The sequence below is a fragment of the Hylobates moloch genome, unplaced genomic scaffold, assembly GCF_009828535.3.
Source record: "Hylobates moloch isolate HMO894 unplaced genomic scaffold, HMol_V3 SCAFFOLD_5, whole genome shotgun sequence".
Taxonomy (NCBI): domain Eukaryota; kingdom Metazoa; phylum Chordata; class Mammalia; order Primates; family Hylobatidae; genus Hylobates; species Hylobates moloch.
The window spans coordinates 141,531,894-141,547,960 of NW_026652280.1; the positions used below are offsets into that span (position 1 = coordinate 141,531,894).

Genomic DNA, 16,067 nt, shown 5'->3' on the forward strand with positions numbered 1-16,067 from the left:
CATGCAAATGTATTTGTTCCCAAAATGGCAACAGGAGTAGTTTTAGTGAGGATGTATTACTTAAAAGAAAGACATGCTCATGGCAAAAAATTAAGACAATAATGAAAGATGCAAGGAAGAGGTAAAAAATCATTTGGATCATATTGCCTGTAGATTATATGTGCTAGGATTTTGGGATATTTGTTTCAGGATCTTTTTTAAGCACACACATGCACAGATGCCTGCTTAATTTATTAATCAGTTTATTTTTAATGAATGTAGTCAGAATGGAATCATACTACGCGTAGTGTTTTGTAACCTGTTTTTTTGGTTAAAAACAATATATAATGAACATCTTTCATAACAATATTATTTTCAGTAGCTGTATAGTATGCCACTGTTTGGATGAATCATGATTTTCAGGGGTGTTAGCTGCATTATAAAATTCCTAGATACAGCTGAGTTTACTAAATGTAAAGACTTAAAGATTTTACGGTTTACTAAATTTAAGATTTAAAAAGAAAAACAAGTTCTGGCAACCATTCAAAGAAAATGTCAGCTAGAAAGGAAAAATAATCTTGAAAAGCTATAGTATTCCCAGAGTATTTGTGACCTAAAAGCTTAAAGTTCTTGTTGAATTTTTCTGATATGATTTCATCAAAAATGACAAATACTAGCCTGATGAAATGAGTGAAATTCTTCAGACTATCTGTAAAAATCACATCTATTCTTTTTTTAAGATATGGCTGTTGGGCACTATATATATGTATATATTATATGTTGCTATTATACATAATTCAAAAATATATGTAAAATAACTCTTGAGCTCTAGAGTAGTGATGTAGTGATGTTTCTTCACATTGCACAACTCCACAAAGCACCATTATCATTATATTCTCTAGTGCACACCCAGCAAGACCTTACACTCAGGAAAGTCATGTCCATATGGTGTTTTTATACTGGTTTTTACATCATTTAAATAGCCTGAAGGGTTCTATTAGTACTTAGCGTGATTGCTCTGTAACTTTGGAATATTGTTTATACATTTGTTTTTTTATTCATTATCAGATTTTCTGAGTACCCACAGTAAGTGGGGATTGAGATCCTCAGGGTTTGCCAACCATATTGATGACCAAGACAGGATAGCAGGCCCTGCCTCCTGGGCCTTTCTCTGTTTGAGTTAGGAACCTCTTACCATCATCATCAAACCTGGCAACATTTTGTTTAATGGTACATTTTTAAACAGAGGGAGCTTATAAACATAGTGTAGCAATCATGGATTTGTGACTAGAATAGAAGATCCGAGAGATAAAGTACAGTCCTGAAGACCTGGAGAAAGAGCGGATGTTCAGTGAGCCCCTTTGCATCACCTTTATCTATAATGTCCAACCAGAGGGATTCTTAACATTCCTGTCCATTTAAAAACACAGAACATGGTGGCCTTGCAGAGAACATTAAATTCAGCCCTTGTGAAGACAGGCAGCATGCCCTTACATCATCTTGGGTATATCTTGCCTGGAATCATTTACTCCTCTGTCTCCTTATCTTGCTATTCCCAGTGATGAGCCACAGTGCCTGACACTTAACAAATGCCCATTGCATATTAGATATTGAATATCTGAGAGCATTCCTGTACTCCATAAAGATCCCAGTTTTTGCTGGAGTCAGGTGACATGGTCTTAAGTTTTACCACAAGATTCTCTCACATTGCACGATGCAGAGCATCCATGTTTGCCTTTCTCCTCAGTTCCTAGCACTGCGTGTTGGCTGACTAAAGGAAGCTATGAGACAATCCCACAACCATCAAATGTAACAGCAGACAGGACCCTTACAGGGCGTTCTCATCCAATCTCAGTGACATATAGATGGAGACACTGGGAGCAGAGAAATAGAATGGCCTTTTAAAACTCACACTCTAGTCCAGGATCTGAACTTGAATCAAGACTCCTTACTCCTTCATTCAGCAAACATTTATTAAGCACCACTAGGCGTATGGCATTTGGCTAAGCACTGGGTAATCTAAGTGGAATAAGACACAAAAGAGATCTCCCCTTAGGGTGTCAGTCTAGCAGGAGGCCAGGTGGATACAGAAACAGAGCAGGGTGTGAGAAATTGTGTGTGCACACATGTGTGGGCACACAGCAGCAACTGAAATACTATCCCAGATCTACTTGTAAGTTGCCTAAGAAGGACAGCAGAGGAAGTAACCAACACTATCTGGGTAGTCAAAACTCATATTTTCTGAGTGCTTTCTGTGTTGGACACTTTCCACATATTATCTCATTAAATTTTCACAAAAATCCTGTTGGGTCATATCATCATGCTCATTTCATAGCTAAGAAATGGAGGCCCAGGAAGGTGTTCTGATTTGCCTTTAGTCATAACCAGGATTTCAACTCAGGGTCTGCTTGATTTCAAGCCTATGCTCATTTTACTATAATGGGGATAAGTAGGTTTCATTTCAAGGCTGATTCTATTTGATTGCCAGAGACTGCTTGGAGCATTGTGCTGCAAGATTGCAATTCTAGGTCATATCTGATCCCAGAAACAAATAGTGTCATGGTTTCTTAACCATGAGTGGAGGATGGAAAGTGATAGCCTGTGTCAGGACCATGTCATTCCTGAGCTGTACCATGCTATAGTTCTTCCAGGCCCATCTCTCTCTAAGGCAGCATGGTTTCAACCACTCCCCCAGTGCCTGCCACTTCATTCATACTCCTTTCCTCTGAGCTCAGAGTGATATTTTATGCCATCTGTTATGTCCAGAATCTTGTGTCCCAGGTAGGTCAAGTTTCTTGTGCAATGCCCAATGCTGTGGTCCTTTCAAAATGTTTCAACCCCATCAGAGATATCTCTTATACATTCCCCCAGGGCACTGTTCTGTGCTCATGACAGTTTATGTGATTAAATATTACATGCCCACAGCCTAATATGTTAGCATTTCTAGGTAAGTTGCAACAGAGGACTTCTGAATCCAAAGGAGTGACTTCAGCAGGAAGAATGTCCAATCCTTGGGAAGGTTCGTTGGGATCTGTCATTCTTTAAGATTATACCAGGCAAATAGCTGCTACTCTGTCAGTACACACAGCTGACCTCACACCTTTTCTTAGCTGCCATAGAGCCCTCGATATAATAGCTGGTAAAGTATTGAGGCATTGCTGTTTAGTACACATAACATTTAAAGTGGAATCTGGAGGTGGAGATGGTGTTTTCTTACACGGTTTATAACTTCCAGCTGTTGCCTGTAGTTAAACACTAGAATTAGGTCTAGGCAGTGGTTCTAGCTGGTATGCCTCTGCTTTAAATTTTATCTTTTATTGCCCTTGGTATCAAGATTTTCAGTTTTTCAAAGCTGGAAAGCTGGCCACAAGTTTAAAACAAGTATCTAAAACCAGTTGTTAGAGTCAAAATACCCAACAGTAGTAACAATAGTGTTAAATGAATCATTTATGGAATGTTTAACTGCTCATCATCTATTTGAAGCATCTTAGTGTCCTTTTTTCTACAGTAAAAATATAAGTCAGATTTACTAAAGGTGTATATTTTCATTCCTTTCACATATGTGACAATCTATTTTCTGAGTTATTGGACTTCTGAAATGCTAAATGAATATGAATTTGACTGCATACCACATCTGGAAGTGTTATTTTTAAATTGTTAAACAAATTCTTTAATGTCGTAAGAGCATTTTCACTTAAATATTCTGTTAATTGTAACTTATACATTATAATGCTTCTAATCAAAAGTAGATGCTTACTTTGAAATTCTACTTTAAAAATTCCTTTTCAAATAAGAAGAATGCCTCCCTAGGTTGAGGTCCACAAACCTGACTTTTATGTAGAGTTACAATTTTCTATTTTAGTAAATCAGATGGCCCTGCGGCTTACTAGGTTAGTATTATTGCTTGTGCCCTGCTGCTTTTTCCTGGACTAAAAACAAAGAATAAGAGAGTGAACAGATTTAAAATATATCCTCCCTTGTGATGAAATTAGTAGTCCATGTGGCAAAGTGAGAGTATTCTGCGTGATTGTTTTTATCATTATGGATGTTTTATTTGTGTGCCACTCATGTCAACATTCTTTGATTAATTGCATGTGTGAATTTTTAAACAGATGGAAATATGGCTGCAAGTCTAAATAGAAGGAATAGAAAAGTTTGAGTGTTGAACAGGCCTTGTGTAAACTGAGACCTTATCCATCACCAAAACCCCAGGAATGCTGAACCATCTTAAATATGTTCCAGTGAAGGGTGCTTCTCCAGATGGGAGGGTGCTTCTCCAGATGGAAGGGTGTTCTCCCTTCTTATTTCCTATAATGTGGAGATGAGGTATTAACCAAGGTACTATTTGAGGTGTTTTGTAAACTTCCAAATTTGGGTGTGGGGGTTGTTATCGAGTATGTAAACAATAATGTTGACTACGGACTTTGCAAGATCTTTTACTTCGCTTGTCACCAATATAATTGTACCTTCCAGAGTGTTAGACATTCCTTAATTTGATGTTTCTGATTACCTTAAATTGCAGTCATTAAGATATCATCTCAGTGCTATAATTGAATATTCTAGCATACTATTCACTTATCTTTAAAAATTAACATTGAACTCACGTTACTGATTTTTGAGTACAACTCTCAAACTAGTTTATTTAATTACTAGAGGAAACCTTATTTATAGTCTAATTGAACTATTAGTGAGTCTCTTAAACAGGTACTGAAGGGATGTAGAACATCATTAAAATAAAAAAAAAATTGCTTCTTATCAATATAACTGACCTGTCACTTGGCCACAGAAGGAAATAGGTTTGTTATACAAACTCAGTCATCATAAAGGCATTCACTGGCACATGGTAGGTAATTGCTTAGTAAATATTTATTAATAGAAGGACATTTGCCTCAGTTACCACCTACTGCTGATGACTCCCAAATCAGCATTTCAATTTGGAGCTCTCAGAGTTCTGACCCATGCTGCTGGCTGCCTTCTACACATCTCCAGCCGGAGAAGCCACAGACACTCTAAGTGCCCGATGCCTAAAACTGAACACTGTCTCCTCTTAAACCTGTCCCTCCTGTCTCCCTGCTTAGTTATCATAGCCACATGCTACCCACTCACCCTGGAGTCTTTCCTCCCCTCACTTCCTAGATCCAAATATTCATCAGGTCTCACATTTCCTTCCCCCTTACAACTTCTCTGACCATCTCCACAACCACTGCTTTTTCAGATCCTGATAGTTTCACCTGGATTTTAGCTAGTCTTCAGATGAATCTCCCTTCGTGGGCCAGCAGTACTCAAATTTTACCATGCAAAAGCATTCCCCAGGGAGATGGCTAACATGGAGATGCCTAGATCACACTTTCCTCACTTTCTCATTTGGCAGGACTAGGTTTTAAGAAATCAGAATATTAAGCAGGCAGCCCAGATGATTTTGATGCAGATTAGAGCTGACTTCTAGTTCCACAAATACCTCTAGTCCATCCTGAGCACTTAGATAAAGATTTACTCTAAAATATGAGATTTGTTCACATCCCTGATTCAAAATCTTCGAAGAACTACCATTCAATAACAGTATTTTTAAAGTAGTGGTCAGTAGAGTTGCCAAGAGCCCCTCAGAGGGGCCTCAGTGTGTGGACGTGTATGGGGAGAGGGTGTTTGGAGTATGAAGATGAGAGCCCATTCTGCTACATAGGGCTTTAGTCAATACCCCCTCCTCCGTCTCTTTCTTTAGTCAGAGAAGCTCTGATTTTGAAGTTTAATGCGATATTTCCTTTGGGAAAAGTATTCCTCTACTTAAAAAAAAAAAGTAGTTTGAAAACCACTGATCTATTGAAGTGGATTTCAAACTTTAAAAAAAAAAAAGCAGGACCCACAGTAAGAAATAGTGTACATTTTGTATCACAGCCCAGTTCACACACTTATTTTTCTGTGTAATTGAAACAAGTTTTATGAAACATGCCCTTACTATACTTGATGCACTCTGATATTTTCTGTTTCTATTTCTTTTTTTTTTTTAAATTGCTGGTTGCAACTCACTAAATTGATTTCACAACCCACTGAATTGCTACTGTGTCTGGAAAAACTTTGATCTAGCCTTTCTCAATGGGGTTCCTTTATGAACCATGGAACATAGAAATATTTTCTTAATCTTTTCAAGGATGGTACATAACTCACACCATTCTAGATGCTTAGAAGAGAAGTTAGTTCATTACATACAATGGGTGCCTAAGGGCATTCAGACTTAATTTTCTGCATGAACTCCTGGTTGAGACAGACTTATTAGTGTCTGATCCGTAATAAATCCAAACTCTTGATTATTGCACACAGGGCCCTTCTCAATCTAGCCCTGTGTTCACCTCTCAGACTTTACCTTACTTCCTCAATCATCTTCCTGGGTTAAAACCATCCTGAACCACTTGGAATTACCCAGATGCTTCACGCTGTTTCTCACCTGTGCACAGTCATTCTTGCCCTTCAGCACCAGCTCAACTGAGTGTCACTTCGACTGAGACCCTCAATGACAGGAGTTAGAGTCATCAGGTCCAGGTTCTGTCCCTGTCAATCCCTGAAGTGATTAATAAATTTCAGTCACATTCACCTAGCTCATCTCCTGTGCTACTGAGTGTGGGGCTAGATATTTAGTTCTAAGAATACAAACACATGAGGCACAGCAACATGCTTAGGGAGCTTAGAACACACCTGAGACACAAGACATATGTCTTAAAAACTACCTCTGGTATAGCTCAATGCTCAAGAGTTTGCATGGGGAAGTCAGGCCTGAGTTCAAATGATAACTTCTATTTTTTGGCTTGTGCACCTAGGACAAACTGTTGAGCTACTCTAAACTTCAAATTTCTTGTATGTTAGTCTAGGATAATAATAAAAGTAGCAACTTTGTAGGGCTCTGAGTTTTACAGGGGAAGTGCATGTAAAGCCCTGAGCACACCGCCTGACCCAGAGTTCTCAGGAAATGCTAGAGAGGAATTAAGCAGGTAATGTGCCCAGTGCCATGTGAATGCTATAGATAGAAAGTGCTACAGGAGTTGAGAGGAGGAAATGGACACTGTGGTGGGAGAGATGGGGGAGCTCCAGTGGAGAAGGCAGAGTATGCACTAAGCTTAGAAAGAAAAGCAGACCTCAGATTAGGAGGTGAGAAGGCATTCCTGGCACGGCGAGCCAAAGAGCAGCAGAGGACTGTGGATGCCTTGCCTATAGACTACTTTTGCCGCCACTCTTTGTGTGTTTATTTTTGCATATGTGCTCAAACATTTTCCCAAATGCAAATTGTAGATATTCATCTCTAGAGATGCTTATTTTCTCATTTGAAAAAACTCTGCTCCCTCTCTCTTTTCCATGGCTTTTTGCTAAGTAGATATGGCATCTACAATTTTGCTTATGGATCCAGCTTGATTAAACCATTTTGGGTCAGCATGGAGAAATAGGTTACAAAACTGGCTGTGCATCATGATCACCCAGGGAACTTTTTAGTCCTGCAGATTTCTGTGTCCCACCCGAGATTCTGACTATTGGGTCTAATGTGGGACCAGGGAATATGCATTATTTTAAAAGTTCCTTTCTTTTTCATTTAGCTTGGTCAAAAGTTTGAAAAACACTGGTAATCTTTAAGGCCCCACCCAGCTCCAGTGATCTGTATTTCCCATAACAGTAACACTTTTATTCTCTCTGCTATTCCCAAGAGAGGGTTACTGTGTTGTGAAGAGTGAAAAACTAAACAAGCCTGACATCAAAAGCTATAGCCACCAACTTTGATGTGAAGAGTCCTTTCTATATGAAATTGTATAATTCCAAAAAATCCAGGTGGGAGTGTCCCAAGGTCCTTATGTTGACGGGAAGGAAGGACAAACACTGGCCAACTTTATACTTTGTTAAACATATAAGTCGAGATTTAATAGAGTCTACAACTTCCAAACCAGTGGAAGGGGAAAAATGAAACCAAAGGAAATGAAAAAATAAAAGATCTCAATACAAAAAAGAGAGGGGGGAAAAAGCGAAATATAGAAAAAATTAAACAAAGAACAAAATAAGATGCTAGAAGTGAATCCCAATATATTGATAACCAAAATCAATGCAAATCATGGTACAGTTAAAAAACAGATCAATCTAAACAATATGATGTCTAACATTACATCCATATACTGGAAAACCATGAGAAAAAGCAAGAAGATGATTAGCCCAAAATGTATGATACGTTTATCTCAACAGGAGAGAGGGCTACTGGGGTGGGCACCCAGGAGGCTCTAAAGATACGATAGTGTTCTTTTAAGTTTCTTTAAGTTCTTTAAGTTGGGTGGTAAGTAGACAGATATTCTTATTTTTTTATTCTTTTAAGCATTATTTTTTAAAGTTCACATATATTTTTTGTAGTTTTGTTTGAATAATATAGTACACCCCCCTTGCATGCGTGTATTGCACACACACTCAAGGATAAAAATAAATTGCCAATGTTTTCCTAAAACCCCACTCTCATATTATTAAATGTGAATTTTTTTAATGTGATTTTTTATTCTTTAAGGATGTGATTTTTTTATCATGAAAGTTTTCTCCCCAGCACAAAACTCTGTTTTGAATTAATCATGTGACCCAACACTCCAAATGAGTCTTCACATTGATGCTGTTTGTCATAATATGATAATTCCTACATAGTTTCCCTTTTCATTGAATTACATAAAATAATTCATTCAATTAAAACCTTATAAGCTTTTTATTGAGCAATGATTTTGTGTCAGATCCTGTTTTAATCATTGTATATGAATTAATCCATTTAATTTTTATAAAAACCCTTGGGAATGGTACTAGTACTGCCCTCATTTTAAACCTGAGTTAACTACAGCACAGAGAAGTTAGGTGATGTGGTCAAAGGCACACAGCCGATCAGTGGAAGAGCCAGGATTTGAACCCAGGCAGCCTGGCACCAGAGCCATGTTCCTGACTTTATGCTAGGCTGCTCAGCTGTGGCCCATAAAGCATCTTACTACTAAAGAGAGTGAAGGAGGAGTGGGAGGGTACTTCTGGACTTCAAGGGCCCCTCCGTAGTATGTCATGTCTGACCATGAAGCTGCATATATCACCATTACATCATTCTTTGGTTTGTTAAAGGAAAGATTTTTTTTTTTTTGGCCAGGAAAGGAAGAAAGGGAGGGAGGGATGAAAGGAGGGAAGGAATCCAAAGGAATCCAACAAAAATATTGGCTGATTGGCTGGCCGTGGTGTCAGAAGAGAAATAAAAATCTGCTGATCTTATCTTTACACTGTTTCCAGTGAACAACAAAAGGCAAATCTTCTTTGACAGAACAGCACAAACATACTAGGTGGCTAAACTAGAGAACAGGTGCTTCAGAGATGTTGCCTTGAGCAGATGCTCCCCGACAGTGACCCTGGGAAACACAGCTGTTCCAAGCCTCCTCCACCTGGAGGCCAAGATCTCTCTCCAAACACATCTCAGAAGAGATGCACAGTTTATCTAACAGTTCATTCTTTGGGGGATTTTGCTCTATGTTGGCAGTTAAACATAAGACCTCCCCACACACCTCCACACCCTGGGTCTGTAGTCTTGGAGAATTCATAGAGAATGTGGAGATGTCAGGAACGTTCAAACAGGTAACTGGACTAATTCTTAAAAGAGACGGGAGGGTGTGTGTGTGTGTGTGTGTGTGTGTGTGTGTGTGATAGATCCTGGAAAATATTTATCACTCAGTTGCCTACCAATCTGCATAAATCCAGAAGAAAAAAACTAAAAGGAATGTCTTTTGAGTATTTAGCCTCAATGCTCAGACTATGACTGCTGGGAACCAGCAGGGTTCAAAGAAGAGTTTGTGTGATGCCCAGATTACTTAAAAAAAAAAAAAAAAAAATCTCAGCATTAACAAATATGAATGAGTCCAGAGGTATCCATCTGGGAACTAGTAGATAAAATTAAATATGTGTCTCCTGGAGAAAAGGCTGAAGAAAGACAGGAAGCGTTAGCTGTCTTCAAAAACCTGAAGGGCATCACATAAAGAAAGCACAGACTTTTCCTGGGCTATTGCAGAAGATCACACAAAACAAATGGAAGAGTACAACAGGCAGAGTTTGGATGCAAGCCTTCTTTTCGAGTAAGTGAAGGTATTTATATATTTTTTTGCTTTTTACTTTTTTGGAGATGGGGTCTTGTTCTATTGCCCAGGCTGGAGTGCAGTGGCATGATCTCGGCTCGCTGCAACTTCCGCCTCCTGGGTTCAAACTATCCTCCTGCCTCAGCCTTCCAAGCAGCTGGGACTACAGGCGCCTGCCACCACGCCCAGCTAATTTTTTGCATTTTGGTAGAGACAGGGTTTCATCATGTCGGCCAGCCTGGTCTCGAACTCCTGACCTGGGTGATCCACCTACCTCAGTCTCCCAAAGTGCTGGAATTATAGTTGTGAGCCACTGTGCCCAACCTAAATGAAGTTATTTGAGAGAAGAAGCCATTGTTCAGCAGGTGAGGAGCTTCCCTTGACCAGGGCATTTCCTTTGCCTGGATTGTCCTGAGATGTACAAAGGGAAGGCCTTTTTCCTACGAATGAAAGATAGTGCTAAGCGGCTTCTGAACTCTTTTCCAAGTAGGAAACTGCTGAATTCTGTGAAACTGTGGCTTTTAACTCTCCATAAAACTCCATAAAACAAATTTGACTTGTTTGTTTCTCAGACACAATTATCGGGTGGTATGGCTAAAAACTTGCTAATATGAATTCTCAAGTTGGTAGCTCCAAACTTGGCTGCCCATCCAATTCTTTTATTTGTTTCAAACCAGTCTGAATAAAACAAAAAAACAGTCTGAACCTGTCACATTGATTGCACACCCACTAACAAGTTCTGACCCACCACTAGAAAAACTCAGACCTAGCCTAAAGTCAGTCCTCAGCTGATAGCTGAGGAAGCTGAGCCCAGCGCGATGACATGGGTCCCCCAGAGTTGTACAGTAAGTGAAGAATTAGAACCCAAATCTCTGATCTCTTATCTCCAAGTCCAGTTCTTTATTCACATATATCAGCCAGACCGAAAATAATAATACAAGGTGGAGAAAAAAGGGAACCACTGCTGAACTGTAATTATGAAATAAGGAATTCAACCCCCCTGCTAGCTACTAAACATATAGATATTTTGTGGAAACAAAGCACCTCATGATAACTGCTGCTCAGCGAACCCACCACGGTGTTGGGTACCACTTTCCATGACCTCTGATCCTCACAACCACCACCTCACATAGTTGGGTTTATTAACTTTATTGTATAAAGGAGGGAATTGAGGCTGAGAAAAGTGAAGTAATTCCCATAATTCGGGTTGCTCATAGGTTAAGCTGTGCGTACGTGTCTGACCCCAAAGCTCGTGGCTCTTCCCTGCCTTACACTGCCTCTTTATAATCCTTGACTTGCCCTACTTAGTATTATATCTCTTGGAAGTAAATAAGCAACAAGAGAAATATGAAATATTGTGCAGAACTGATTCTAACCAGTAGAGTAGATATCATCTATCTAGAGTAGATATCATAAGTCTATAGATGGTGATATCATCTACAAACTTGCTTGTTTGTCGTCTCCTCTGTTAGTATTTTAGCTCCATGAGTGCATGGACTTCACCTCACTCACTGTCTAGTACAGCTCCTGGCACATTGTAAGCTTCAGATGAATATTTATGAGTGGACAAGCAAGTGCATTTAGAAATGACAAGGACATTCGCCGAAAGCAACCACATCATACTACAGAGGCGGGTCATATAGTGGCCCAGGGCACAGCCCGTGGAGAAAGACGGCCTCTATTCAAAATCGTGTCTCTTAAGAGTTATTTGATCATAGACAAGTTACTTAACTTCTCTTGTGCCTCAGTTTCCTGGGGATAGTAATAATGCCAATGTCATAGTGTGGTCCTATGAGTTAATCAAGGAAAGCATTTGCACCGGTGCCTCGTTATAGTAAGTGCTGTATAAAGATTAGTCGTTATTGCTATCTGAGGTTATGATAATAGTAGGGAAATAGTGGACCCATGTCTTAATGGGAGAAAAATATCATGAAATTTAGAGGTAAGGTAAATATGATCCTATGGCTAGAGACTCAGAAGAGACTACAGTTCATATTCAATTGCAGAGTCTGAAAAGTAGATTTTTAACTGTCTCATCATGAAAGATTTATTTCTGACCAAAAAATCTAAATGTAGAGCAGATGATTATGCAGATGGCCCATGAATATGTCAAAAAGAATGTAGTGCTTACTAAGCATCCACATGAATTTATGAAGAATGAAATTTATGAGCAGGTGACTTAGTTAAACCACTAGGAGAATGCCGTAGACTCATTGTGTCTTATTTTCAAGAGCACATTTAGAAAATCTGATTTCTATAACAGCAGAATGTAGGGTGAAGCGTGGGAGCCCTGGAGTCAGAGAGTTCTCCCCTCATCTCCCCCTAGAATTGGGCCTTGGTTTTCTTATCTGTCCAATGTGGATAATGAGTGCAGCAGCCTCCCAGTGTGGTTCAGAGAACTAACGGAGATCATGCATGTGGACTGCCTCCTAAGCAGAATGTAAGTGTGAGCCCCTCATAATCACAAGACCTGGGTAAGCAGAAAAGAAAGTGAAATGAAATGTGACTGATAGTCAAGGAGGTTCCCAGCTATTTGCCTATACCAAGCGTAGGTCTCAAATGCTCAGATGGTAGGTGGAAGTTTGCCTTGCAGTTGTCAGAACAAATCATGAAGGCCCATTGATGCCACTGGCTGAAGGCTGGGAGAGAAGAAAACCTGAATAAGCCCCCTAAGGTCTGAGCGTCTGTTGCTTCCTCTTCTCTCCTTGCAGGGGCGTTCGTGGTATGCTGGACCCCGGGCCTGGTGGTTCTGCTCCTCGACGGCCTGAACTGCAGGCAGTGTGGCGTGCAGCACGTGAAAAGGTGGTTCCTGCTGCTGGCACTGCTCAACTCCATCATGAACCCCATCATCTACTCCTACAAGGACGAGGACATGTATGGCACCATGAAGAAGATGATCTGCTGCTTCTCTCAGGAGAACCCAGAGAGGCGTCCCTCTCGCATCCCCTCCGCAGTCCTCAGCAGGAGTGACACAGGCAGCCAATACATAGAGGATAGTATTAGCCAAGGTGCAGTCTGCAATAAAAGCAGTTCCTAAACTCTGGATGCCTCTCGGCCCAGCCAGGCCTCCTCTGGGAAAAGAGCTGTTAAGAATGGTTACCTGTCTCTAACAAAGCCCATGTGCAGTGTTATTTGAGGTCTCCATTAATCACTGCTAGATTTCTTTAAAAATTTTTTTTCATCGTTTAAAAGCATGGGCAGTAAAGAGAGGACCTGGTGCATTTAGAGAAAGCACAGAAACGGGAGAGGTTCGGCGGGTCCCTGCTTGTCCTGTGAACTACTCAGAGCTCCTGTCAGTCCGGATGGGCCTTCTGGGTTCTGGCACCATTTCGTAGTCATTCTCTTTGTATTTTAAAAGGACGTTATGAAAGGGCTTAGACCAAAATAAATAATAATGTTACTTGAGCCACCTTATATAGCTGCTTGGAAAGTCTATGTAGTTCTTTCTGCATGCATTAAAAATGTTTAGAAATGCTTCAACAATGGTATTTTCTTCTTCAAAGAAACCATGGCCAGTAGCTAGGTTTTCAGTAGGAATCAAAGAAAAACCAGTAAGAGCTCCAGATTAAACCTGATACTTAACTGAAGGAACATTCTGAGGAAAAATACTTACTTAAAAGTAACAAAAAAGGTCAATGTGGAAACCCTTTTTGACCTGAAAAAGGCCTTGGTATGGTCCTCCGTGCGTGTGTGTGTGTGTGTGTGTGTGTGTGTGTGTGTGTATGTATTCCTGTTTTTACTGATTTTTATTGATTTTATTCAAAGATATCTGGGGATTGGACTGGGGAATGCTTAATCTGACTGTTGAAAGAAACATGGATTCCTGGAGTATTTCAGATACGGTGTTACCGCCCCAGACTGCCTCCCACCAGCCCACATTAGTGCTCATTTTCCCTCATGATGGTGAAAAACGGTGGAGAGCTAGTAAAGGGTTTATGCAGAAAACAAGGAGAAGAGAATGTGAAGTTTGAAGTGCCTCTGGAACATCCAGCTGATAATCTTGCCTAGTAAGAGCAAAAGAAGCCAATAGAACACCAACGTTTAAGGAGCAGGTAGAGAAAACCCAGCAAAGGGACAGAGGAATAAGAGGACCAAAGAACAGTGTTAAGAATCAAGGAGAGAGGTCGGGCACGCTGGCTCATGCCTGTAATCCCAGCACTTTGGGAGGCCAAGGCAGGTGGATCACTTGAGGCCATGAGTATGAGACCAGCCTGGGCAATGTGGTGAAACCGCGTCTTTACTAAAAATACAAAAAACTAGCCAGGCATGATGGCACATGCCTGTAATACCAGCTACTTGGGAAGCTGAGGCAACTTCACTTTGCATTTAAAGACTCGAAGGACAGCGAAGGTGAAATCAATTCACCGGCCACCTAGACTTTCCAGTCTAGGACTAGAGCTGTAGCAATGATCTGTTGCGCTGTACGAGAAAAGAGAAAGAGGTGTTCATTTGAAAACAGACGTTTTTATACGTCAGAGTAAAAGCTGTATTGACAAGCAGGCTGAATCCCTTCCATATAGAATGAAATATGAGCTTGACCCCAGTCCTTATCTTCAGTTACCTCCATACCAACTGGTGGCATGTTGGATTTAGCATGTAGAATAATTTCACATCTCTTATTTTTCCCAAGCTTAACGGCATCCTTCTGGTACCTGGCTTACATGTGAACTGAATTTTGATCTGGATTCTATTTTGAATTTTTCTCCTTCAGAGACCTAAGTAGGCAACATGAAAGACAAGTCGGTAAGAAAGAAAAAATAATGTTTCATACACATAGGCTACCGACCAGAATTTTCTATGTAAAACATTTAGAGTGTATTCTGATTTAAAATGAGAATAACTTCAAGGCAGATATTATAGTATTTATGTAGTTTGCAAAAGAAGTTTACATTTTTTTGCTATTGTGATATAACATTTATGTGCAAGAACTACTTGTAATAAAAGGATTTGAGAAGTCATGCTTCTAAATATAATAGCCTAAAATAGAGAATATTATGATTTGAAAGTGTAGATTTCACAAACTCTGTATAGTATGTGAGTCTATCTGAAGCTTTTATCAAAGCTACCTATAAAATAAAATTTTAAAAGATCTGTTCTCTCTTGTTGAGGTGCATTATTGCTTTGTGTATTTTCTAAGTAAAAATATAGTTTGTGGTAGCCACAGCATACATTTCTACTGCAGAAGAAAAATCAAATTTGCCATGAAGTACATACTCTCAATGTTTTATGTAAGCATTTTGAATCTATAGCTGGCCAAAGGGTGGAGAACTGAAATTGAATTCCAGTCCCCAAATAGCTACTAAGGGATCTTTAAAGGTTTTATTTTGAGGAAAGAACAATTTTTAGTACCCTGCAGCAGAGTGTCATATTCAGAATGGTGTCTGGAGGGGGTCCAAAGTGTGGAAACTCAGGGTAGAAATATATAGCTTTTGTTTGTATGCACACACACATCTCAGCAAGGGCACAAGAGTAAGGAAGTCGGGAATATTTAGAAATGACGAGTGGCGGGGTCACAGAGCTCACCAAGGACCCTTGACAGACCTGGCCCTTTCTGTGTGTTTGTGTGTCCTCAGATTCTAGGATGCAAAGCTTATCTGCAAGTTATCAATATGGTGGTCCTGAAAATTTCATCTAGACCTCATCAGACCAGCCCTTGACTCAAAGCAGAGGCTACTCCCTAGCTAAATGATATTTAATTTTCTTCTTAGATTTGTAGCACTGTCCAAGGTGTTCTGATAAATCTGTACTGGTGAAAGAATTTAGTACTTCATAAAAACAGCTTGCTTGAAAAGAAATAATCCTGTGGAAATAAATTGTTGAATTTTTTGGTGAATTTTTTTTCAAGTGAGTAGTAAACCTGGAACCAGTTTGTGACCTTGAGAAGCCCTAAGCATGGAAATGATTATCGCATCACCCTGCCCCCATTCATGTAATTCCAAATAAAAACAATACCAAACCTTAAAATAAATGTAAGCCTCCGATAAAGTT

The 16,067-nt window shown here is 39.8% G+C and overlaps 1 protein-coding gene across 1 annotated transcript in view; it reads left to right on the forward strand.

Moving 5' to 3' along the window:
• Positions 1–15,181, forward strand: part of LPAR3 (lysophosphatidic acid receptor 3) — an 81,277-nt gene extending 66,096 nt beyond the window's left edge. Inside the window, exon 3 of the mRNA XM_032151984.2 lies at positions 12,791–15,181. Coding sequence (XP_032007875.1) covers positions 12,791–13,116 — 326 coding nt within the window. The 3' untranslated portion in view covers positions 13,117–15,181. The remainder of the gene's footprint in view (positions 1–12,790) is intronic.
• Positions 15,182–16,067: the final 886 nt, after the last annotated feature.